Raw genomic sequence first — 21,550 nt, forward strand, 5'->3', positions numbered from 1 at the left:
CTGTGTGCGTGCCCCAGCGCTTCGGTGCGCAGTGCGGGGACACCGTGGGCTCTGACACGCCCTTGGACACACGGGCGTGCGACAGGCACAGGTTTGTAAGCACGTGTGTGTGTGTCGGGAAGTGTGCGACTGCCCGCAGGCACCAGGCTGTGCGCGTGTGCCCGTGCCCACAGCGGCAGGCACGGCACCGAGGGGCTGGTGGGTGCAGCCAGGGCAGCTGGGGGGGCCGGCGGGCTGTAACCGGAGCGGTCCCTGCTGGCACGGCCCGGCCTCATATGGGTAGCGGATATTTATAGCCAGGCATCAGGTCCCTCACCGGCACCTGCCATGCCCGCAGCAGGAGCCCTTCCCTGCTGTCGTCCTGTCCCAGCCACCATCGGGCCCTCTGGCACTCCGTATTTTCACTCCATGACATGAGGGCCATGTGAATCAGCCCCGCTGCGCTCACGCCAGTGCTTCACAGCTTCTCTGCCTTTTTCACTAGATTTCCAACATGGAAGCCCAGCCTCACGTGGAACCCTTTCTGGACTCGGGTCCCTAGGTTTTGGGGCAAGGACCCTCCCGAGATACCAGGGGCTGCACTTCACACTCATGCAATCCCCTCCCAGCAAGGCACTGAAACGAGGGGCTGCTCAGGGTCTTTATTGCTGCTCTGGCATGTTGCTTGCTCCAAACCATGGGGACATTGGCAACTCCGGAGCCCGGCAGAGAGGAGGGGACAGGGATGGGGACAGGAATGAGCAGACGCCTTCTCCGCAAAGTCAATAAATAAAGCCCTATCACTACAGCAGCATGAGGAAGGTGAGTGCCCAGCCGCTACTCCTGTCCCCCTGCTCAGGGCACTGCGCATTGTGCCACCAGCCAGGGAGGGCTGAGGAGGGGGCACAGGGCAGGGCAAGGCACCTCAGGGTCAGGTGGGAGGTGTGAGGGGTCTGGGGACAGGCAGGCAGGCTGGTGGTGGGGTACAGGGCAAGGTCCGGAGCTGGGTGGGCAGAGCATGAGCAGCATGGGCCTGAGCAGACACAGGAGGTGTGCGTGGCACCTGGGTGCCCCCCCTGTGAAAACGGGGTGCCTGCCAGTCCCCCACCCTGGCATGGGGCACAGCCGACAGCCCCAGGAAAGGCACCGGCATTGGTCCTGGACCCACAAGCCCACTTGCCAGGACCAGGGCTGGGAGGAGCGGAAGGTGGGGGCTGGCAGCCCCCACTCCCAGCTGTAAGGACTGGGGCTGTGCCAGCTGGCAGGGGATTGTGAGCAGGCCCCTCTCTGCAGGAACCACTGGAGCAACCTCAGTCTTCTGGTGCTGGTGTGCAAACCAGGGGGAGCACAGGGACTGCCACACCGTGGCCAGGGGCAGCTGCAGGCTGCAGTGTAAGGCACACGGCTGATGGGACCTGCGTGGCCAGGGCTTGCCGGGAAACTGCCAGCTCTCCCCCTCCCATCCGGGGCTTCCCTTGTCCCGCTGTCTGCATCCCATTCTCCCCCAGACTCTCTGCCACATTCTCTGTTCCTTGCAGCAAGGCTTCCCACCACCCTCCTGCTGCCGGACCCCACTGCTGGTCTGGCGGCAGCAGCCCCTCCTCTCCATCGGCACTGCCAAAATGACACTGCTGGCCACCATCATCCCTGACAGCAGCACATGAGGTCCATGGACTCATCCTGGTGCGTCCCGGCTCCTCTTCAGCCGCCCTGTACCGTGCCCCATGGAATGTTCCTCTGGCTCCCCGGCCCCTCATGGCCGTGGCCAAGCCACCAGTTACTGTGGCCCTGGTGGCTGGCCACCCTGGTAAGAGCGGAGTAAGACCTTGTGCTTTGTGACAGCTTCGCCGCGGCGCCGCTGGTGATCCACCAGGAATTCCTTGAGGCGATTGGTGGTGAAAGTCAGGGTCTGGCGGCGCAGCTTCATCAGGTAGGCGTCCTGGAGCCAGGCATTGGCGAAGCAGTCCTTCACCGTGGGGCGGCTCCTGGGGCAGAGCCAGCTCTGTATCAGGGACTGCCCTGGGGGTGCCCACTGCTGCTCCACCCCCCAAACCCAGCCACCACCCCTGCCCTGCAAGATGCTGGGGATCTCAGCCTTCTCCAAGAGCAGGGCTCTGGACTCAGGAGATGCCAGACCTCTCCAGAAGCAGGAATGGACTCCAGGTTCCCACTGATGGTATCTGGAGGGGTCCCATGTGGCAGGAAGCTGGCTCAGTCATAGGCACAGTCTGGGGCCATGTGTCCTCCCTGACTGGGTTGGGCACTCACCAGGGGTGGACAGTGAGGACCTTCCGGATGAAGAGGGCAGCAGTCTGCGAGACGTTGGGGTACAGCTTGAAGGCATCAAAGCGCCCTGCCAGGATGCGGTTCTCCGTCTCGATGGGGTCCAGTTCGAAGAATGGTGACCGCCCACTGAGCCTGTGGTGGAGGGGGTGGATGGGCTGAGGGGACAGCAGTGGGAGGGCACTGCTGTCCGCCTTCCCACCCATCCCTGGTTTGAACAGCCGCAGCTGCCCAGGGTGTTTTCATCCTCATGTCCAGCTGGGAAGGGTCTGCCAGGCTACAGCATCCCTCAGCCCACCATCAATTTGGTGTTCTCCATGGCACTGAGCCCTGAGTGGGGCTGACAACACTTCAAGGTTCTCATCCCCCGACCCCTTCTCTTACATGATGTAGGTGAGGACGCCAACGCCCCAGACATCTGCTGCGGAGCCCACTGGGTCCCCCTTCACCACCTCTGGTGCTGTGGGCAGGGGAGCAGGTCTGTCATATACACAGAGACACCAGCCCCAGCATCTGCTGTAGCCCCAGCACCCACAGCATCCACAGCATCCATAGTTGCCCCAGCACCCACAGAAGTCCCAGATCCCCAGCATCCCCAGCACCCCCAGCATCCACAGTATCCCCAACACCCATAGCAGCCAAGCACCCACAGCACTTCACTATTGCACCCTCCAGCACCCCTCCCTGACATTGCAGCACCCTGACAGAGCCCAGCACGTCCAAAGATACCCCATCTGCCCCACAACACCCAAACTCTCCCACTTACCCCAGTGATGCTATAGAAATTCTCAGCAGACACCCCCAGCACCCCAAAGGCCTCCCACCTTCCCCAAGAACACCGTTCCTCTCCATTCCCAAGCCCCCCAGAGCATAGACATACATGCACACCTTTAGGGACTAAGCATTCCCCAGTTCTGTCCCTGTCCCCTTCCCCATGCCACTGCACCCCTGATGCCCCACTCACACATGTACTCCAGGGTGCCGGCACGCCGTCCCAGCTGCCTCAACACAAGGGGGTTGTAGGTCTGGGCACTGCCAAAATCGATGATCTTGAGGGCATTTGTGCCTGAGACGATGATGTTGTCTGGCTTGATGTCGAGGTGCACAATGCGGCGGCCATGCAGGTACTCAAGGCCCTGCAGGAGCTGAAGTACGTAGCTCACCACGTCATCCTCCGAGTAGCGAAACCTGGGGGCAAGTGGCATCAGCAGGCAGCCCCATACCAGCAACTGTCCCCAGTGGCCCTGTGCCCGCCTGTACCTGTCCACAATACTGTAGAGAATCTCCTTGCCAGCACAGTTCTCGCAGATGAGCACCAGGTAGCGGGGGGTGATGTATGCCTCATGCAGGGCCATGATGCGCTCATGGTGCAGCGCCTTGAGGATCTCATACTCCTGCAGCACACTCTGCTTCCGTTCTGCCTCGTAGGGCACAATCTTGGCCATGAAGTGCTTCCCTGTGGCATTCTCCTTGCACAGCCGGATCACCCCAAAACGGCCTCTGCGGCATAGGGCAGGATTCAGCATCCCTGGTGCGGGGTGCTGCAAGAACACCCCTGGCAAAGCATCTTGTCCCACCGCTACTCACCTTGCTTTCTCATCCAAGAAGGTATATGGCTTCTGGGGGACACCTTGTCGCAGTGCTGTGCTGTCTTTTCCCCCTCGGACCTCACTGGCAGCTGGGGGCTCTTTGGAGGATGGGGGAGTGGTGGTGGGTTCCAGCACAGGGGGTGATGTGGGGGGCATGGAGATAAAGGAGGTGACCATGTAGGGAGGCATCTTCCGTGCAGGTGTGGTGTTTGGGGTGGGGGCTGAGCTAGGCGTGGTTGACACTGGGGAAATGGTGGGGGACTTAGAAGGAGACAGAGCCTGGGGCAGGGGAGAAGTGTCCATGGGGGGCATAGGGGAGCCATGAGTGGGGGTGTCTGTGTGAGGAGAGGCAACAGTCTGAGGGGGGGTGAACATCAGCTCAGGGGGCATGTAGACAGTGATGTTGGGTGGAAGCTCAGGATCTGGTGGCATGCCCTCTTCATGGGGTGCAGGGGGTGGAAGGACCCCTGGGAGGGCACCCTCCTGTTCTGCTCCAGCTGCCTTCTGTACCACTCCCTTGTGCTTGCGTGGCGGTGTTGTGGGAGGGGCCCCTGTGGCCACTGGTTCCAGCTGCTCCTCGGCTGTCTGGGTTGACCGGCTGGAGGCCACCTTCTCAGGAATGGGGACAGCAACATCCTTGGCTGGGGCAGCTCGGGCATCTGCAGGGAGCAAAGAGAGGTGTGAGCCAGGTGGGGGTAAGTTAGGAGTGGAGTCTAAGTGGCACCTCATTTCCCAAAGCCCTGGGGGGAAGATGCCCTGCGACTCAAGGATCCCCAAAGCACCCAAGAGGCCACAGGTGGCCCCATGGCTGCCCCACGCCCATGGGAAAGGGCTTGCTCACCTGCTGCCTCAAGATGCACCTTTACTGAGGGGTTGCTGTAGGGTCCCTGGCCAGCCTTGTTGACACAGGCCACACGAAACTTGGCAGTGCTCCCAGGAGGTAGCTCAGTCACATTGAAGTAACAGTCAGCGATGCCAGTGCTGACAATCTTCCACTCATGCTCCCCTGCCAGAGCAGAAGTAAGGTAAGGCGAGGGCAGACCAGGGACAGGGGAAGCCCACTCCCCTGTCCTTGATTCTGCCAAGCCACAGGGGACAGCCAGGACATTGGCACTTTTGTCCTGGCTAGGTGTCCCTCTGTGAGCCCATATTCCTGGCTGTGGCTCCCAGGCGATGTGAGGCAGCACCACATACCATCCAGTCTGCGCTCCAGTGTGTAGGTGCAGGGGGCTTTGCTCTCAGCAGGCTTCCACAGCACCAGCACCGTGTTCTTGTACTTCTGGGGGATCTCCGGGGTGCCTGGCCGCCCAGGGAGCCCTGCAAGGGTACAGACAGGGTGGGCTGGGTGTCCAGCCAGGGGCAGGGCAGAGCTGCTGCAATGAGAGGGCATAACAACACATGGGCTCAGAGATGCTGGAAATGCTCATGCAAAACCAGCCTGTCCTCTTTCAAAAGCCCCAGTCTCTTGCAGATGTAGAGAGCAGTACTCCAGTGACCTGCACCAACTCGTCCCCAGCCATGTGCCCAACTTGTGCTCTTTCTGTCTCCTGAGGTCTCCCCAGCCTCCTTACGTGCCACAGCCAGCGTGCAGGAGCTGATGGCTGTGCCCAGGATGTTGGCGGCTGCACACTCGTACAGCCCTGCATCCTTCCTGGAGACCTTGGCGATGGTGAGCATCTGACGTCCATCCTTGCAGGAGACGACGTTCAGCCCACTGTCCGGCTGCAGGGACCTCTTGTCTGTCGGGAGAGCAGAGGAGAGGGATGATACAGTGCCCTGCCAGAGCCCACCCACTGAGGCAGTGCAAGCAGCCCCCCACCTTTCATCCAGAGGATCCGTGGGGCTGGGCTGCCAGCAGGAAGGCAACAGAGGGTCAGCGCCTCGCCCTCCAGCAGCACCTGGTCCTTCAGCTTGATGTGGAAAATAGGGGGGAAATCTGGAAAGCAGCGTGGGGGATTAGGCTGCGGTGGGGATACACACCGCACCGACCATCCCGTCCTGCGGCTGCACTTACCCGATTCACTGGGTGTGTGTGGCCGGCCGGCGGCGAGTCCCTCCTCCTGCAGAAGGCTGGAGGGGATGCTGGGCTGTGAGGCCATCTTCTCCTTCTTGCCCCGGGAGAGCCCCCAGCGCTCCCAGCGGGACCTTTTCTGGCTGTCACCCCCACCTGTAGGCACCCAGGGCAGCTGAGAGCGGGGCCAGGCCATGGCGGCCACGCCTGTCGTGCCCACAGCGACTGGGCCATGGGTTGCCAGCAGGAATCCCCCGCAGGATCCCCCCCTCATCGCTCACCTTTGACGGAGGCAGAGGAGCCTGTGCTGACCTCGGAGCGCAGGGACTCAGAGGAGGGGGCGGGGGCGGGGGCGGGCCCTGGTCGCAAGCTCTCACCCTCGGAGCTGGTGCGACGGAGTTCCCGGGGTCCCTCGCCGTCCGGCCGCTCATCCGACACGCTGCGTAGCCGCGCCGAGACCCGCTCCATTGTGGCACTGATTTTCCTCCGCACGGCCACCGCCGGTGACTCGCTCTCCCCACCACCCCCCGGCTCTGACTTGAGGCTCTCTGAGTCTCTCCGCTCCCTGGAGCTGGCCAGAGCCATGCTCCAGGAGAAGCGGCGTCCACCAGATGGGGTCTCACTGCCTCCGTCCTCCCCCATGCTCTTCTTCCTCTCAGCAGGCGGGGTCCGCTTGAGGAGTATGGACATCCTCCGGAAGAAGCCCCCATCCTTCTCCACCTCATGCAGGTCCTGCACTGACTTGGACTTGGCTGCCAGCCCGGTGGGCCGGTCCTTGCGCAGCTCCAGGGGCACGCCGGCTGGTGTAGGACGGTAGATGCCCTCGTCAGAGACTGGGGGGCCAGCCAGGTGCCGATCCTCGGAGCGGGAGCGGGTGAGGAGCTTCAGCCCCCGGGTGAGGGATGATTCACGGCCCCGCTTGAACTTGGCCTCAAAGACCTCCTCCGAATCGATGTCCTGGATGACCAGGGAGCTGGAGGAGCCGGTGGGCTTCACCTCCCTTCTTGATGCTGGTGCTGGTGTAGGGGGCTTTGCAGGGCTGGCTGGTGGTGTCTCCTTGACATTTGGTGGGGGCTCATTGGTGGTTGGTGGGGGCTCCTCGGTGGCTGGCTCCCCACCTGGCATGGCTCCCATGGCTTGCATCATCTTGGCATAGGAAGACTTTATGTGGGTTTGGGGGCCAAGGGTTGTGGGCTGTGGTGGGGTGGGAGCTCCTGTCCTGGCAGCCCCCTCCCCACTGGGTCCAGCAGCCTTGGTGGGTGTCTTCTCTTCCTGTCCCCTGTCCATGGGCTTCTTCCCTGTGGTGGTGGCAGCCTTGCTGGACCCAGGCGGGCCACGTTCCTCAGGGATACGCCTCCTCCCTGAGGCAGCCTTTGCAGGGGGGGCCTGGGGAACAGTGATATCTGCTGGAGAGGGTGTTGGTGTGCTTGGGGTGTCTGGTGGCACTGTGGGCCGAGCATCAGAGAGGGCAGAGAGAGAGGGGGACTCCTTGAGCCGTTGGGCCTCCAGGCAGGCCACTGGGATCTCCAGGGGTGCACCAGAGCGTCGATGCCGGACGACAGGCTCAGCGTCCCCATGGCTGAAGGAGCTGCTCTTCTGCAGCCGGCACTCAGTGGGGAGGAGGCGCGGTGAGGTGGCTTCACTGGAGGCTGCCCGCACCAGCCGCGGCACCGCTGGTGCCTCCAGCCAGGCCGACCGTGAGACTTTCTTGTCGGGACTGACCCCAAGGGTCTCCAGGAGGGGACCCCGCAGGCCGCTGACCTTGCTGTCCCCAGAGCTGCCCCGCAGCAGCCGCTGGCGCATCAGCTCCAGGCGCTGGGCATGATCGTCCTCCCCCCAGGCCACCTTCCGCCTTGGCAGCTCCATGGAGGCTGCCTTGGCCAGGGCCCGGCGGGGGTCCCGGACCACCTCAGCCCCCTCCTCAGTCCTCGAGAGCTGTTGGAGCAGCAGGGCGCTGTCAGCAGAGCCACCCCTCTTCAGCTCTCCTCGACGGGCACTCCCTGGGGACTCCAGGCTGGAACCCTTCCTCATGGCTTTGCGAGGATACTCTGGCCGCTTCTGGGCTTCAGGGGCTTCCTCATCAGAGGAGCCAGGTGCCTCCACCTCTGCGCATGGTCGCCGTGGCCCAGCACCCCTTGGGCGCTTCCCCAGGGCCACCCCTGGCTTCCCTGTGCCCTGGCTCTGCCACTCCATGGCCAAGACATCCCCCTCCGGCTGCAGCCTTTCGGATGTCCCAATGGTCTCATCATCTGTGGGGATCTCATTGAGTGACATGCGAGAGCCAGAGAACTCCACCTGGTGAGGCATGGGGATGAAGGGCAGCTCATCCAGGTCATCTGAGTCCGAGGAGGATGACAGTGCTGGTGACTCCTTGAGGTGCCGGGGCACAGCGATGGAAAGGTGGTTGGACGTGTCCTCCAGTAGCTCTGGGATTGGCCGCAGCACCATGTTGCACTTGTAGCTGATCTGTGAGCGCTGCAGCCGGCAGAGAGGGCTGGATCAGGCCCAGGTGCATGGCATGGCATCATCCTGCCATTACACATCCCCCCATCCTGCCCAAGACACAATCCCACCTGCCCTCTCCCTCCCCAGCCCCTGCCTTCACCTGCCATTTCCGACGGGAGATGAAGAGCTTGAGGTGGTCAGTGCTGATGACCTTCCCTTTGGCCAGCGTCTGTGGGGTGAGGGGACAGTGGTGTCCCTGGGAGCCTGCAGCAGGCTCAGGGAACCCCGTGGCCTCTTGGTGTTGGGTCCATGCCTAGGCTCACCTTGAACCAGGGATGCTCCAGGGTCTGTTCTGCATTGGGTCTCCTGTGAACCGACACCATTGGGTGAGAACCACCCAGGCTCAGGGGCTTTGGCCAGGGGAAGAAGGGCAGGAGATTCTGGCTGCCCATGATGCACCCCGGCAGAGCCATGCAGCCAGCCTGCCCTTGGGCACCCCAATGCACAGGGATCCCTGCCCTCCCTTGAGCACAAAGCTCATGCTGAAGGGGCAGGGGATGGGGAAGGGGACCCTGCAGCACTCACAGTTTGTCATTGACCAGCACTTTGATGACAAAGCCCTTGGCTTCCCGGGTGAGCCCCTGGAACATCCTCTCCTCAAAGGCCACATTGTAGTTGCGGATGTTCATCAGTGTTGTCTTGTCATTCTCCCCCACAAAGGGGGAGATCCCTGTCAGGCTGCCAAGGAGGAGACACTGTCACTGGGCCATGGGGCTATGGGAAACAGCATGGCAAGTACAGGGAACTGAGGACAGGACCCCAGACCCCATCTTTGAGGTCATGGGGCCATGGGAAACAGCATGGCAAGTACAGGAGACTGAGGACAGGACCTCAGACCTCAGCCCTGCCGCCATGGGGAGGGCAGAGGTAGGAGCAGCTGGGAAGGAGGCTGAGTCTGTAAGGAGTCATGTGCATGGTCACAGCCTCAGCTCTGGAACTGGTGAGGGGATGGAAAGAGTGTCCCTCCTGTGAAGACACACCAGGGCACTTACCAGAGGTATGCGATAACCCCCACAGGCCTGCAGAGAGGAGAGCACAGTTACTGCACATCACAAGCCCTCCAGGGTGCCCAGTCTCTCCTGGCATAGCAGGGAGCTCATCGACCACCCAAGGGCTACCCTTACCAGATGTCAGTGACGCTGGAGACAGGGGTCTGGTTGACAATCTCAGGGCCCACAAACTCAGGGGTGCCATACTTGCAGTACTGTGGCTCCTCAGATGTCAGCTCTTGCGCGTTGCCGAAGTCACAGATCCGGATCTGCTCGCTGCTCAAATCTGCTATCAGGAGGTTTTCTGGCTACAGGACAGTGCAGAGCAGAGGGAAGCTTGGCAGGAGGCAGGGGCTTTCCCCAGGGAATGAATGTTCCCTGTCAGCAGGACCACTCCCCATCCAGTGCACCAGGAGCAGGAGGCACCGGGCAGGAGTCTGTAAAGACCCGCACTCACTTTGATGTCCAGGTGCAGGACACTGTGCTGGTGCAGGTAGCAGATCCCTTCCAGGACCTGCCGCATGTACGACCGGACCTGCAAGAGTTGAAGTGAGGAGAGTGGGCACCCCAAGCATGGGTCAGCTGTACACTGGCCCTGTGCAGAGGAGGATGCGGGCTGTGGCCCCCTTAGTAGCCTGATACAGTGAGCACTACACATCTCTAGGCTGGGACAGACCCCACTGGCCCCAGGATTGCTCCCTTCCACATCACTTCGCTCCCACAGCGTTCGCTCACCTCCGACTCGCACACTGAGGGCTTCCTCACCATTCTGTCCAGCAGCTCTTCTTCAGAGCAGCTGGGCCCCAGTCAAGGAGCATAGAAATTCCATGCTCCATTGTGCCCCACACCCAGCTCCTCTCCACCCACTCTGCCCACCCATTCCCCCCAAAAGCCTCCCCTCCTCCCCTGTGCTGTGCACTCATGGAGCAGTGCCCAGAGGATACAGCTCCATGACCACGATGACAGCATTCTTCTTCTCAAAGGCATCATGGAAGAAGACGATGCGCTCGTGGTCCAGCTGAGAGAGAATGTGCAGCTCCCGCCGTGCTGACTGCTTGGCCTTGGTCCTCCCAGGGATGAACTTGGCAGCAAAGTCCAGCCGGGTGCTCTTTTCTGTCACCCTCCGCAGATAGGAGAAAGCCCCCCTGCAATTCAGCAGTGGGGGTAAGGGAGGATAAGAAGGTGGGTGAGCAGGAGACACCCCCCTTCCTTGAGCAGCTGGCACAGGCACCCACTCTGCAGGGAGCTGCCTGCTGCCTCAACAGCTCTCAGCGACCATCCACTGAGAGACCCCAAGTCTGGCTTTTCTCTGACCACCCCAGCTCCCCACCCTAAGCTGGCACAGGAGCATCCGTTGACAGCTGAGAGAAGCCCCAGCACACCAGGATCTGGCATATAATGGAGCTCAGTCACCCATGTTGGAGCCCCAGCTCCAACAGCTGGCTCCAGCACCCCACTCCCTGCAGGGCCCCATCTTGCCAGTGGCCACCTACCTCCCAATCTCCTCATGCACATCGTAGTAATCTGTCAGGCGTCGTGCCTTGTTCAGTGCATCCTCCTCCATGGTGGCATCAGCAGTGGGCTGGGCTGGGAGAAGGAAAGGGGTGGCAGGGGGCAAGCCAGACACGTAGGCTCTGCCCTCAGGGGCTGGGGAGCCAATCAGCCATACCTGCCCGCACGACCAGCTCTGCTTTGCAGGAGACCTCCCCAGCCAGGTTCTTGGCCGTGCAGGTGTAGACACCACTGTCAGGCTCGGCAGCACCCAGCACCACCAGCGAGCACTCACTATCCTCATATACGAAGCTCAGGTGGCTGCTCTCCTCCAGCAGCTCCCCATCCTGGGGGTGGCAGGGATGTTGGGGGTGTCCTGTCTCATCCCTGACCAATTCCCACCACCCTTACCCCATGGATAGGGCATAGGACACATCCTTGATCACCAGTGCAGCAACCCAGGCGAGGCAGTGAAGTGTGCGGGTCTGGTGGGAATATGGTTGAGGATGGGGTTGGGGGTTCCCAGCTCACCTTGTACCACATGATGGCCGGCAGCGGTTTCCCCTCCACCACCACAGCAAATCGCGGTGTCTCCCCTTCCTGGGCATCGATGTCCTCCATGATGGACTCAAAACGTGGTGCCTCTGCCAAGAGACGGGGCATGGGGCACCTTGGCGTAGTGTCACCTCCCTGCCACTGGCACAGGGTGTACAGCTGCAAGGCACTGCAAGTAGGGGTAGGGGCATGAAGTGACATGGGGCAGTGCCACTCCAATGCACATGGAAGTGGGACACCTCTACAGGGCAGACCATCAACGGCATGTCTGCAGCAGCATTTGGCAGTTCTCCAGTGGAGTGGGGCACTGTGGGGCAGTGTCACTTACAGCACACAGGATGGAGCATGTTACATAGGGATGTGGGATACTGTGGGGCATTGTGGAGGTGTCCCCTGTGGTTCATGGCTATAGGGCACTGGGAGCAGTGCCTCCCAATTATACTCAGGGATATGACACCCTGCAGCAGTGCCACCCATGGCATATTGCTGAAGGACACCATGCACAGTCATGGGACACATGGGACACCGCTGCCCAGGTCAGACATGGGTATGGGACACCCAGCAGCAGTGCCAGTGCATGGTTCCTGGTTTTTCATCCCCATGATTTCCACCCTGTAGAGCGGCATCCCCACAACATATGGGTGTGAAGCACTGAGGAGGAGTGTCATGCTATGGGGCAGTGCCCCCATGGCACATGGGCATGGGGCACCACGGAGCAATGCCACCCTCCAGGGTAATGCTCCCCCCCACCATATGGGCTTGGAGCACCATAGAGTGATGCCACCCCCCAACAAAGGGACATGGGCTTGGAGCACCATAGAGTGATGCCACCCTCCAGCAGAGGGACACAGTCCCCAGTGCAGGGGCACCTACCTGCCAGGCGGAGGCGGAGGGTGCAGTGGGCAGTGCCGTGGCAGTTGCTCACCTCACAGGCCAGCAGCCCCACAGCCCCCCGGCCCACACACAGCAGCCGCAGGCAGTGCTGGTCATCGTCTGGCATCATCATCTCACACGTGCCCTCCAGTTCCCCCAGCACCTGCCCACCCCTGCAGGCAGACCAACTGTCACATCACAGCTCCACGGGCAGACCCACTGCCCCATTGATAGATCACACCCCACAGCCCCATGACCACCTCCTCACCTACAGTCAGGGGCCCACCCCGCAGCCCCTGCAAAGTGCTCACACCCTGTTGCTAGCTCTGCCTCCTCAATGGCTCTTTCCCCTTAATACCCCACAGAAAGCACCCTATGACCTGCCCCCCCAACTCTTCAGAGCCCTGGACTTCACCCTTGTGTGCACCTGCAGACCAGTCCCAGGGAAGGAGCCCCACACACACACACGGTGGGCTAGATGAAGAGGTGGTGTGGAAGTCCTTCTTTATGCATCCTGTGGGGTGATGCTAGGCACGGGGCAGGCAATAGGCACAGTGCCACATCCTACCTCTTCCAGGTGACGGTGGCCTCCACATGATTGATGGTGATGGTGATGGAGGCTGGCTGGCCTTCTACCACATATACCACATCTGGCTTGTCCAGGATGACTGGGGCCTCCTCCAGGTAGGGACCTGCCAAATGCATTGTCACCAATCTCTCCCCATTCCATGCCACCCAGCCCTGGGCAGCTTACCACCTGACAAGGGACAGAGACCTTGACCCCAGCTGCCCACTCCCTCCCCACTGCCCTTCTCACCCCGGTCCAGGAGCTGCACAGGCCCCACAGGTGGGGAAGGCTTGCTGTTGGTCTTGGGAGTGGCAGTGATGACACGGAAGAGGTACTGGGCACCCTTGGTCAGCCTGTGCACTGTGTAGGTGGTGTCCCGCACACCGGTCACCAGCACCACCCACTGCATCGTGCCCAGCACTTGCATTTGCACCACATAGGTCACCGAGTTGGGGTCTGCAAGGGGAGAGGGTCAGTGCAGAGCCCCTGGCATGGGGCTACCCCATGCACCCCATCATGGCATTGCCCACCCCCTGCCATCTTCCTGCCCATACCCTGCCCCCTCACCTATGGCAGTGTCCAGCCACTTGGGCTTGTTCCACGTCAGCGTGATGGCTCTGCCGGTCACTGAGGCCACAGTGGGGGGCCCGTCTGGGGGTGTTGGCACCACATCTGCATGGAGAGGTGGGCCAGGATGTAAGCATGGCCACTCCCCCAACTCATCAGGGCATCTGCCTCACGCTGTGGGAGATACTGGCTGAGGGGATGGATGAGGCCAGCAATTCTTTCTGGTTTCCTGGTAGGGGCTCAGCCTGCCAGCCTCTGTGAGACTGGCACTGCCAGCAAGCTTCATGCAGGATCTAGTGGTCCAGGGATGAGTCCTGACCCCACAAGATGAGAACTGCTCTGCTGGCCCCACTTTTTGGTTGGACTAGAGACCTCCTGAAGTCCCCTCCAACCTGAACTGCCCTGTGATCGAACCTATTCCCCTAGGACCTTGCGACAGTCCTGGGGCACAGCCTGGCAGGGTGGCTGTGAGTGGCTGCACATCCCAAGTGGTGTCCGCTGCTGCTTACCGGTGACATAGAGGTGTGCATAGCATGTGGCCTTCCCCACTTTGTTGGCAATGACGCTTTTGTAGACACCAGCATGTTCGTGTCTGACAGCCGTGAATACCAGACGATGGATGTCTTTATCTGGTGGAGAACAGGGGGACACAGGTAAGACCCCACCAACTAAGCAGCATGGAGCTCCCCTTCCTCCCTCTTGGGATGTAAAGGTCTAGGGAGTGATGGCTCCTCCAAGGGTGTTCCGCCTTCTCCCACCCCGTGTAGAGGGACCCCAGGGAGTGGGGAGGGCAGCAAGGAGTCCTACATTGCATCATCTTGCGGTCATCAGTGCTGTCAATTCGGGAGCCATTGTGGTACCAGGTGATGGAGGGGTAGGGCATCCCGGCAACCTGGCACTCCAGCATGGCCTCCTTCGACTCCACCACATCCAGGTTGTGCAGTGGCTTCAGGAAATCGGGCATGGTGAAGCACTCTGCCTCTGTCTCCACCTGCTCTGGCTCCTCCGGGATGGATGGCATCTTCTCCAGCTTAGAGCTGCAAGAGCCCACACATGCTCATGATGGGAGCATGGTGCGGTGCCCCCAGCTCAGCCCCAGCCCTAGGCTTTGCATAAGCCTATTGTATACCAAGTCCCAGAGGGGAGCAAGCAGGGGGAAGCAGATTCCAGTTGATGGTCCAACTCTTACATCTGGGAGGCTGCAGATGGCCGCGGCTCCTCCACATAGAGCTCAGCAGAGCACTCCACATGGCCATGGGTGTTCCTGGCGGTTGCCTTGTACTGCCCTTCATCTTCACTGCCCACGTGCACGATGACCAATGAGTGCAGCCCTCCATCCTGCTGAATCCGCACGTTCTCCCCCTCCTGCACTGGCCGGCCTGCACAGAGACAGACACAGCATCAGTAGTAGCATCTCCTCCAGTCCCAGCCAGGTGCAGCCTTTGGGTGCAGCCCCCAAGGAGATGAGGAGGGGTCGCCCTGCAGGGCCCTTGGCAAGCTCTCTGGGCTTGGGGGTTACCAAAGTGAGTCCAGGTAACCGTCGGAGGGGGACTCCCACTGATCATGCAGACAAAACGCGCTGTCCGCCCTTCCACCACGTCCACATCCTCCAACTTGCGGGTGAAGAGCGGCTGCATAGAGGGCTGCACTGTCAGCCGGGCACTGCAGGTCAGCTCATCTGCAAGGAGAGCAGGCACTGGTGAGCCCCCACAGCTCATGCCTGTGCAGGGCAGGAGGCAGCCTGTGACTCCCCCCGGTTGCAACCCAGCAACCACTGTAGCTGTGGGTGAGCATGCCCCATACATGGTGGGGCCTGAGCCCAGGTGTGTGGGGTTCCAGGCTCTATCCCTGTGCAGGGTGGGGGAGTACAAATGTGTGCAAGGTCCCCATGCCCAGGGTTGGGGCTCTGATGGCAGCAGGCACCTCTTTCCTCTTTCCACAGCAGAACAGGTGCCAGCAGCAAGGTGGGGTGGGAGGATGCCCTGTCCTCCCCATAGGGCAGGGGAGCACAGCTGGCCTATCCCCTTGAGGACAGGCAGTGATGCTTAAGCAGGTAGTGCCACCACATGCAGCATCCAAGGAGCAGCATGAGGACAGGTGCAGGCTGGATGCTCCAGGTGTGGAGTGCTGTGCTGGGGGATTTCCAGCACAGAGCAGTTTGCAATGACGGTGTTGTCACCCACCCTGGGCAATGATGGGCAACACTATTCTCAGGCACACCCTCACATCCCTGAGCCCCAAACTGTTGCTATCCTCAAAGCCCCACAGGCATACAGCATCCTTCATGGAGGGGTGCACAGGCACCAGCCTCAGGGTGCAGGGAATGCCGCTTCGTCCTGCAACCCCCCCAACCCTGCTGCCTAGGTGAGCTGGAGAGTGGGCTCTGTGTGGGCAGCATACACAGGCCCAAGCGTGTCAGAGCCATGGGACAGAGGCCCATGCTACTCTTGCTGAGCTGCAACCAGTGAGGATTTGGTGGGAGAGGTTGAGAAGCCCTGACTCCCTGCCCATTTCTCCACCACCTCCCAAGCCAGCAGACATGTCAGTACTGGAGCTGGGTGCCCAGAAGCTCTGGAGGCAGGGGACAGGGACAGCTGGACCCCAAGCCTGCCTCCACCTGGTGCAGCCATGGTGCAAATGCATCTTCCCATGTTTCAGGGAGCCACATGCACGCTGGCAGAGGAGCTGAGTGGAGTGAGGTGGGACAGGGCTGCAGGGCTCAGGGTGCTGGAACCCAAGAACTGATGCACACCAGGTTTCCCTGAGAAATCTTCCTAGTGCCTGGGGCACCAACCACTGCCTAGCCCCCTCTCCCCCACCTCCAGCACTCACAGCTACATCCCTGGGGAGAAGAGCCTTGAGCCCAGAGCAGGGAGGTCTATCCACCCCCCTGGGGCCAAGCCCTGAGTGAGCAACCCCTGGGGGACCTGCATGCCCGCCACTTACCTTTGGCAGTGCTGAGCTTGCAGGTGTAGATTCCACTGTCGTCTTCATGCACAGAGGTGAGCAGCAGCTTGCACTTGCGCCCATCAAAATGCATCTTGCATTTGAGCAGGGCAGGCTGGAGCAGCCGGCCCCGGGACAGCCAGTCCACGTCCATGTCTGGCGGGCCGGCCACCATGCACTCAAAGACCGCCATCTCCCCCGCCCCGACCACCAAGTCCTGCAGGGGAACCACGATGGCCAAGGACTGGCACTCGGGGCGAGCTGCCCGGGGAAGGGGGAGAGAGAGAAAGAAAGAGAGAGACGCATCTCAGCAACTGAAAAGCAACCATGAGAGGTAGCGGGAATGGAGAGGGAGTACGTGCAGGGCAGTGGTTCATGCAGGGAGGGGGCCTGGTGCAGCGGGCAGGGAGTGCAGCAGGGAAGGGTGGGAGGGGAGGCGAGATGTGGAAAGCAGAGCTGAGCCAGGGAGGGGGCTGGGGGTGAGGGGAGGTGTCCGTGCCAGGAACACACCACACAGCGCTTTACCAAACAGATTTTATTAGAGCTACAAAAAAAAAGGGTCACGGCCACGCAGCCCGCCCCCCCCCGTCAAGCCCCCTCCCTGGGGAGAAGAGATCCACAGCCAGGGGATGCTTCTGACGGACCCGAGCCCTGGGGCTACAACGTACATCTCTTGGTGGCCAAGCTGGCACCTGAGTGGCCACCGTGAAGCCAAAGGGGCCAGTGCTCTCCCTCCCCGCTGCAGCTCAGGCAGGGTGTTCCCCTGTGGGGTCCCTGGGGTCTCCTGTCTCCCATGCTCCAAGGTGACTGTCACAGAGCTGCCACCGCACTGCAGCCCCTTCCCTACAGCCCTGGCCGGCACAGCGGCAACTGTGGGCTTAGCTCCCCACTCCCTTTCCGTGGGCAGCAAGAGAGAGGCAGCAGAACACGCAGACAGGGACAAACGGATGGAGCAAGAGACAAGACAGCATCATATGGGCACCCTGGCCCGGCTGAGGGGGCGCCTGCTGCTCCCCTGCTGCTTCCCCCGCCCCGCCTCAGTTACGCCTGCCCCGGCCATCTGGCGAGCCCCTGCCCACAGTCGAGGGCCCGCGCGTCCCCGCGGTGCGTCCAGGACGAGGCGGCGGATGGAGAAGGAGGTAATAACACAAGGTGAGGTCCACTGCCTAAGAGGTGTCCAACTAAGAGCCCCGCAGCTGCGGCTCTGAGAGATGCACCCCCTTATCGTACTCCCCCTGCGTACAGACAAAAACCGCAGTCAGCAAGCAGAAGGGTTAGTGCAGCAGCGACGGGACCGGCACGGACACACATGCCAGCGCCGGCACGAGGGGTGCAAGTGGACAACAAGGCACGGAGCCATCTGCTGAGCTCTCCAAGAGGGGCTGGGGTTGGGCCATCACCCCTGCAGCCCAGCTCCTGGCAGTCGTGGGACACTGGGACGGCTTCCGCTCCCACCCCCGTGCCGCCGCGCTTTGCTGTAGGCTGGGAGCATAATCCCGGCAGAGTACAAGCAGTGCAGCCAAGGCCGGGGTGGGATCGGCACAGCCCAGGGGGGCTCAGGCAGCCATCAGCAGGGAGGGCTGGGGGGAGCAGGGCACACACAGCAAAGGGCAAGAGGAGGGAGGCAGCATCACTCATCCCCACAGGCTCCTTCCCTGGCCTTGGGGATACCAGGCAGAGCCTGGCTATCAGTCCCAACTCCCCCACCCCCACCCCCTCAACACTGCACACATACTTTGGGGTCTTCAGAGGACCACAGCAGGGCTGGGGAGCGATAGCAAGGAAAGGGGACTGGACAGTCAAGTCCCATGCGTATGGGACATTGCTGGAAATGGGCAGAGAGGGACCCTTGCAAGTTGCCCTGTGCCTGGCACACAGCTTGCAGGCAGCCTGGGGCAAGGAGGGAGCAAGCTGCAGGACATGAGGACATTTCCTACAGAGCCCTCAAGGCCAAAAGCCCTCTCTGGGCAGCCAGGGGCAGCACTTGGCCCCATAAGTGGGTATGTGGAGGGAATGGTGTAAAGCTGGGCTGTGAGAAGCAGTGGGGTCTGGGTCAGATCAGTGGGGCTCTGGAACAGCAGGCAACAGGTGGGACCCAGGGCTGCACATCTGGATAAGACAGCAAGGCAGCCTGCCTTCTGTTGCAGGGCCAGCCTCTGTGGACAGCCCGAGGCACGCAGCTCCACTTTCCTGTTCCCCGCCTGTGCCACCACAGGGTGGGCTGGCTTGTCCCCTTCTTAGGTCACACCACCAAGGGGGGGGGCTGCAGTGGCCCCTTCCCCACAGCTCATGCAGGGCACTAGAGCCAGCTGGCGCCTCAGGTTCTTGGGTGACATACTTAGGGAGTTTTACCTCTGACCTCCAGCTTGGCCTCGCACTGCTTGGTGCCATACTCGTTGACAGCCTTGCAGGTGTAGAAGCCGGTATCAGTGTGCTCTGCCGCCAGGATGTGCAGCGTGAAGAGCCCCCGCACTCCCTCTGCCTCCTCCACATGGTGCCGGCGGCCATACTTCACTGGCTGCCTGTTTCTCAGCCTGCTCCAGACAGAGGCAGAGCAGCATGGTCATACCTGGCCCTGCACACCCAGCCTGGCTATCCCCAAAAAAACCCCTCTCCAACACTCCTTGCTCAGGATGAGAGCTCCATGCTAACCATCCCCAAATGGAGAGGTCACTGTGCCTGTTCCCTCCTTTTCTGCCCAGCTGTGACACCAGAGAGAAGCAGGACTCACCAGTAAATGATGGGCTTGGGCTCCCCACGGACACGAACACTCATACTAACATCCTGCCCCTCCAGCACCGACTGGTCCGACAAGGATACCTGGGGAAACAGGGGTCAGAGAGCAGCAAGCACCATCTGCACACAGGGCCATGCACCCCCACCACTGCACCCAGGGCTGTGTGTCCCCTATCACAACAGGAATACCAGGGAAGCTGGTGCGGTGGAGCCTGCCCAGGTGCTGGGAGCACGCCACATCAGATCAAGGGGTAGGAAGACCTGACCCAGCACTTCCTGGCACCGAGGACCATAGCACTGCAGTCACAGGGCACTGTACCCCCTCTACCAGGTCCTGGGGGAGTTGTTTCTCACCTCAAAGGTGGGTGCAGCCTTGAAGGTGGTCTCTGGGGAGCCGTGAGCAGCCCCATGCTCGGCTCTTGGCTGCAGCTTCATGGCCGGTCGGTGCTGGGGGGTGCCAGACTCGGGAAACTCTTCCAGGGGGCTCAGGTACTCCTCATCCGATGTGATGGGGCTGGCCTGGCCGACGGTGGCGGGCAAGTTCCCATGCCGCTCCACAGCGGGTGCTAGCACAGAAGCGGTTGGATAAGGAGCTGGCAGCAATCGGAGCCGGGCAGGCGGGTCAGGGCACGCCTTCCCACTACCCTGCACTACAGGGGTGGACACTGACCCCACGGCACATCCCGACTCGGCAATGGCCGGCAGCGAAGGGGTGCGTGGCCGCGCCGGGGGAGGGGGTGAGCAGCACGCCGCGGGATGATAAGGGGACGCGATATTCCGCAAGGCGACAGCAGGGCTCAAGTGGCTCTTACGCAGCGGCCCGCGCTCCCATCCTTAAGCCGCCCGGATTCCCGGGATGGCTGTCCCTGCCCGGGCCGGCACGGCTGAAGGTGACATTGGCAGCTGTGCTCCCCCCGCAGCCCGCCCGCCCGCCGGTCCGCTCCATCGGGGGCCGGACTGGGGGACTCGCGGGGTGCGGGATACAGGGGCCGGCACGGGGCGGGATGGGGAGCGGCGAGCGGCACGGGGTGCTGCCAGAGCCCAGTGGCCACCACGGGGGTTCCAGCCCCCTCAGCCCGGCCGCCGGAGCGCTCTCAAGCTCCCTGCTTTGCGCCGGGGAGGCGGGCGGCCTGCCCGGTACAGGGCGAGGGCTGTGCCCCCGCGCCTCCGTCATGCCCGCGGGCAGCCTCCAGCGGAGAGCTGGGAGTCTGAGCCCGGCTTCCCCCTGTCCGCACCCCCCCGAAGCACCCCGCACTCACCGGGGCCACGGCAGCCCCGCGAGCCGACCCACGCCACAGCGCCGAACCGCCGCCGGTGCCGCCGCCGGTGCCGGCCGCCTCCAGCTCGCAGCGCCGCCGGCCCGCTGAGCCCTCCCCGCCCCAGCGCCGGCCGGCCCCCGGGGCTGGGCCAGCAGCGCGGGGGAGGGCCCGCGGCGGGCCGGGGTCTGCCTGGGCCCTTCCCGGCCCCCCACCGCTGTGCCCGGCCGGCCCTGGGTGTGCAGTCCCGCCTAACCACGGAGCGGGGAGGGTTTGGGTTCATCCAGCCCTCGGGGCAGCTCTGAACCTTTGCCTGCTGCCCAGAGACACTCTCTTGGCATGGCGGGGGGGGGGGGGGGGGGGGGGGCTTTGGGGCTGCAGCGGGCTGGGTATCCCCATGGCCAGCGTGGGGGTCAGTTGGGGCTGTCCCCGGTTAGCAGCTTGGTGGGCAGGCAGGGTATCCCCACAGCTAACAGTTTGTGGGGCGGGGGTCTCCCCGCGGCTAACAGAGTGGAGCGCAGGGATGCACCCACAATTTACAGGTTGGGGGGCAGGCTGGGATATCCCCACGGTTCACATGTTGGAGGTAGGAGTACCCACATGGTTTGCAGGCTGAGGCCAGGGGTACCTACATGGTCTGTGGGTTGTAGGGCAGGCTGGAGTACCCCCATGTCTAGTGGGACACAGGGCAGGTGTGGGGAGGCCGGACGCTGGGCTGCTTGCTGAGCGCCAGGGGATGCTCACAGCCTGACCCCGCTCCCCCCACGGCAGGATCCTTCCGTGGCTGCCGGGAGCACGTCAGCTGCTTTGGTTCAGACAGAGCCTTGTAGGGTAAGGAAGCCGGTTTCTTCCCAGTGACAGCAGCGGCAGAGCTGGCAGCCAGCCTGCCGCGGCGCCAGCCCTCGCTCCCCCCCTGCCTGCCTCCCTCCTTCCCTCCCTGCCTTCCTCCATCCGCCGGCCGCGGCACTCACCGGGCCGCACGCTGAGGATGGCACTGCAGCAGGTGGCCCCCACCTCGTTGGCCGCGGTGACAGTGTACAGCCCGGCGTCGGCCACCCGGGCGCTCCGCACCAGCAGCGTGTGGCGCTCGCCCTCCGCCTTGATGGGGCGCGTCGTGCTGCTCCGCAGCGGGACCCCGTCCTTCCTCCAGGACACTGCCGGCAGAGGCGGGGATCACGCGTGGGCAGGAGAGCCCGAGCCTT

At 62.4% G+C, this 21,550-nt stretch overlaps 1 protein-coding gene across 6 annotated transcripts in view; it reads right to left on the reverse strand.

The window, feature by feature from the left end:
- Positions 1-626: 626 nt before the first annotated feature.
- SPEG (striated muscle enriched protein kinase) overlaps positions 627-21,550 on the reverse strand; it is a 39,044-nt gene continuing 18,120 nt past the window's right edge. For all 6 annotated transcript variants that reach the window (XM_048308721.1, XM_048308720.1, XM_048308722.1 and 3 more), the window contains 36 exons: positions 21,320-21,502; positions 19,447-19,658; positions 19,088-19,176; positions 18,709-18,890; positions 16,357-16,617; positions 14,930-15,088; positions 14,600-14,789; positions 14,218-14,447; positions 13,920-14,039; positions 13,411-13,515; positions 13,093-13,299; positions 12,844-12,967; positions 12,276-12,448; positions 11,379-11,491; positions 11,026-11,194; positions 10,850-10,943; positions 10,301-10,501; positions 10,092-10,152; positions 9,814-9,891; positions 9,492-9,664; positions 9,360-9,386; positions 8,893-9,045; positions 8,631-8,673; positions 8,468-8,536; positions 6,144-8,337; positions 5,866-6,018; positions 5,671-5,787; positions 5,423-5,590; positions 5,046-5,168; positions 4,693-4,857; positions 3,850-4,510; positions 3,523-3,762; positions 3,227-3,450; positions 2,647-2,722; positions 2,248-2,397; positions 627-1,964 (listed from right to left, as the gene is read on the reverse strand). In XM_048308721.1, coding sequence (XP_048164678.1) covers positions 1,757-1,964; positions 2,248-2,397; positions 2,647-2,722; positions 3,227-3,450; positions 3,523-3,762; positions 3,850-4,510; positions 4,693-4,857; positions 5,046-5,168; positions 5,423-5,590; positions 5,671-5,787; positions 5,866-6,018; positions 6,144-8,337; positions 8,468-8,536; positions 8,631-8,673; positions 8,893-9,045; positions 9,360-9,386; positions 9,492-9,664; positions 9,814-9,891; positions 10,092-10,152; positions 10,301-10,501; positions 10,850-10,943; positions 11,026-11,194; positions 11,379-11,491; positions 12,276-12,448; positions 12,844-12,967; positions 13,093-13,299; positions 13,411-13,515; positions 13,920-14,039; positions 14,218-14,447; positions 14,600-14,789; positions 14,930-15,088; positions 16,357-16,617; positions 18,709-18,890; positions 19,088-19,176; positions 19,447-19,658; positions 21,320-21,502 — 7,895 coding nt within the window. In that variant the 3' untranslated portion in view covers positions 627-1,756. The remainder of the gene's footprint in view (positions 1,965-2,247; positions 2,398-2,646; positions 2,723-3,226; positions 3,451-3,522; positions 3,763-3,849; positions 4,511-4,692; positions 4,858-5,045; positions 5,169-5,422; positions 5,591-5,670; positions 5,788-5,865; positions 6,019-6,143; positions 8,338-8,467; positions 8,537-8,630; positions 8,674-8,892; positions 9,046-9,359; positions 9,387-9,491; positions 9,665-9,813; positions 9,892-10,091; positions 10,153-10,300; positions 10,502-10,849; positions 10,944-11,025; positions 11,195-11,378; positions 11,492-12,275; positions 12,449-12,843; positions 12,968-13,092; positions 13,300-13,410; positions 13,516-13,919; positions 14,040-14,217; positions 14,448-14,599; positions 14,790-14,929; positions 15,089-16,356; positions 16,618-18,708; positions 18,891-19,087; positions 19,177-19,446; positions 19,659-21,319; positions 21,503-21,550) is intronic.

This window comes from Corvus hawaiiensis, chromosome 7 (assembly GCF_020740725.1).
Source record: "Corvus hawaiiensis isolate bCorHaw1 chromosome 7, bCorHaw1.pri.cur, whole genome shotgun sequence".
Taxonomy (NCBI): Eukaryota; Metazoa; Chordata; class Aves; order Passeriformes; family Corvidae; genus Corvus; species Corvus hawaiiensis.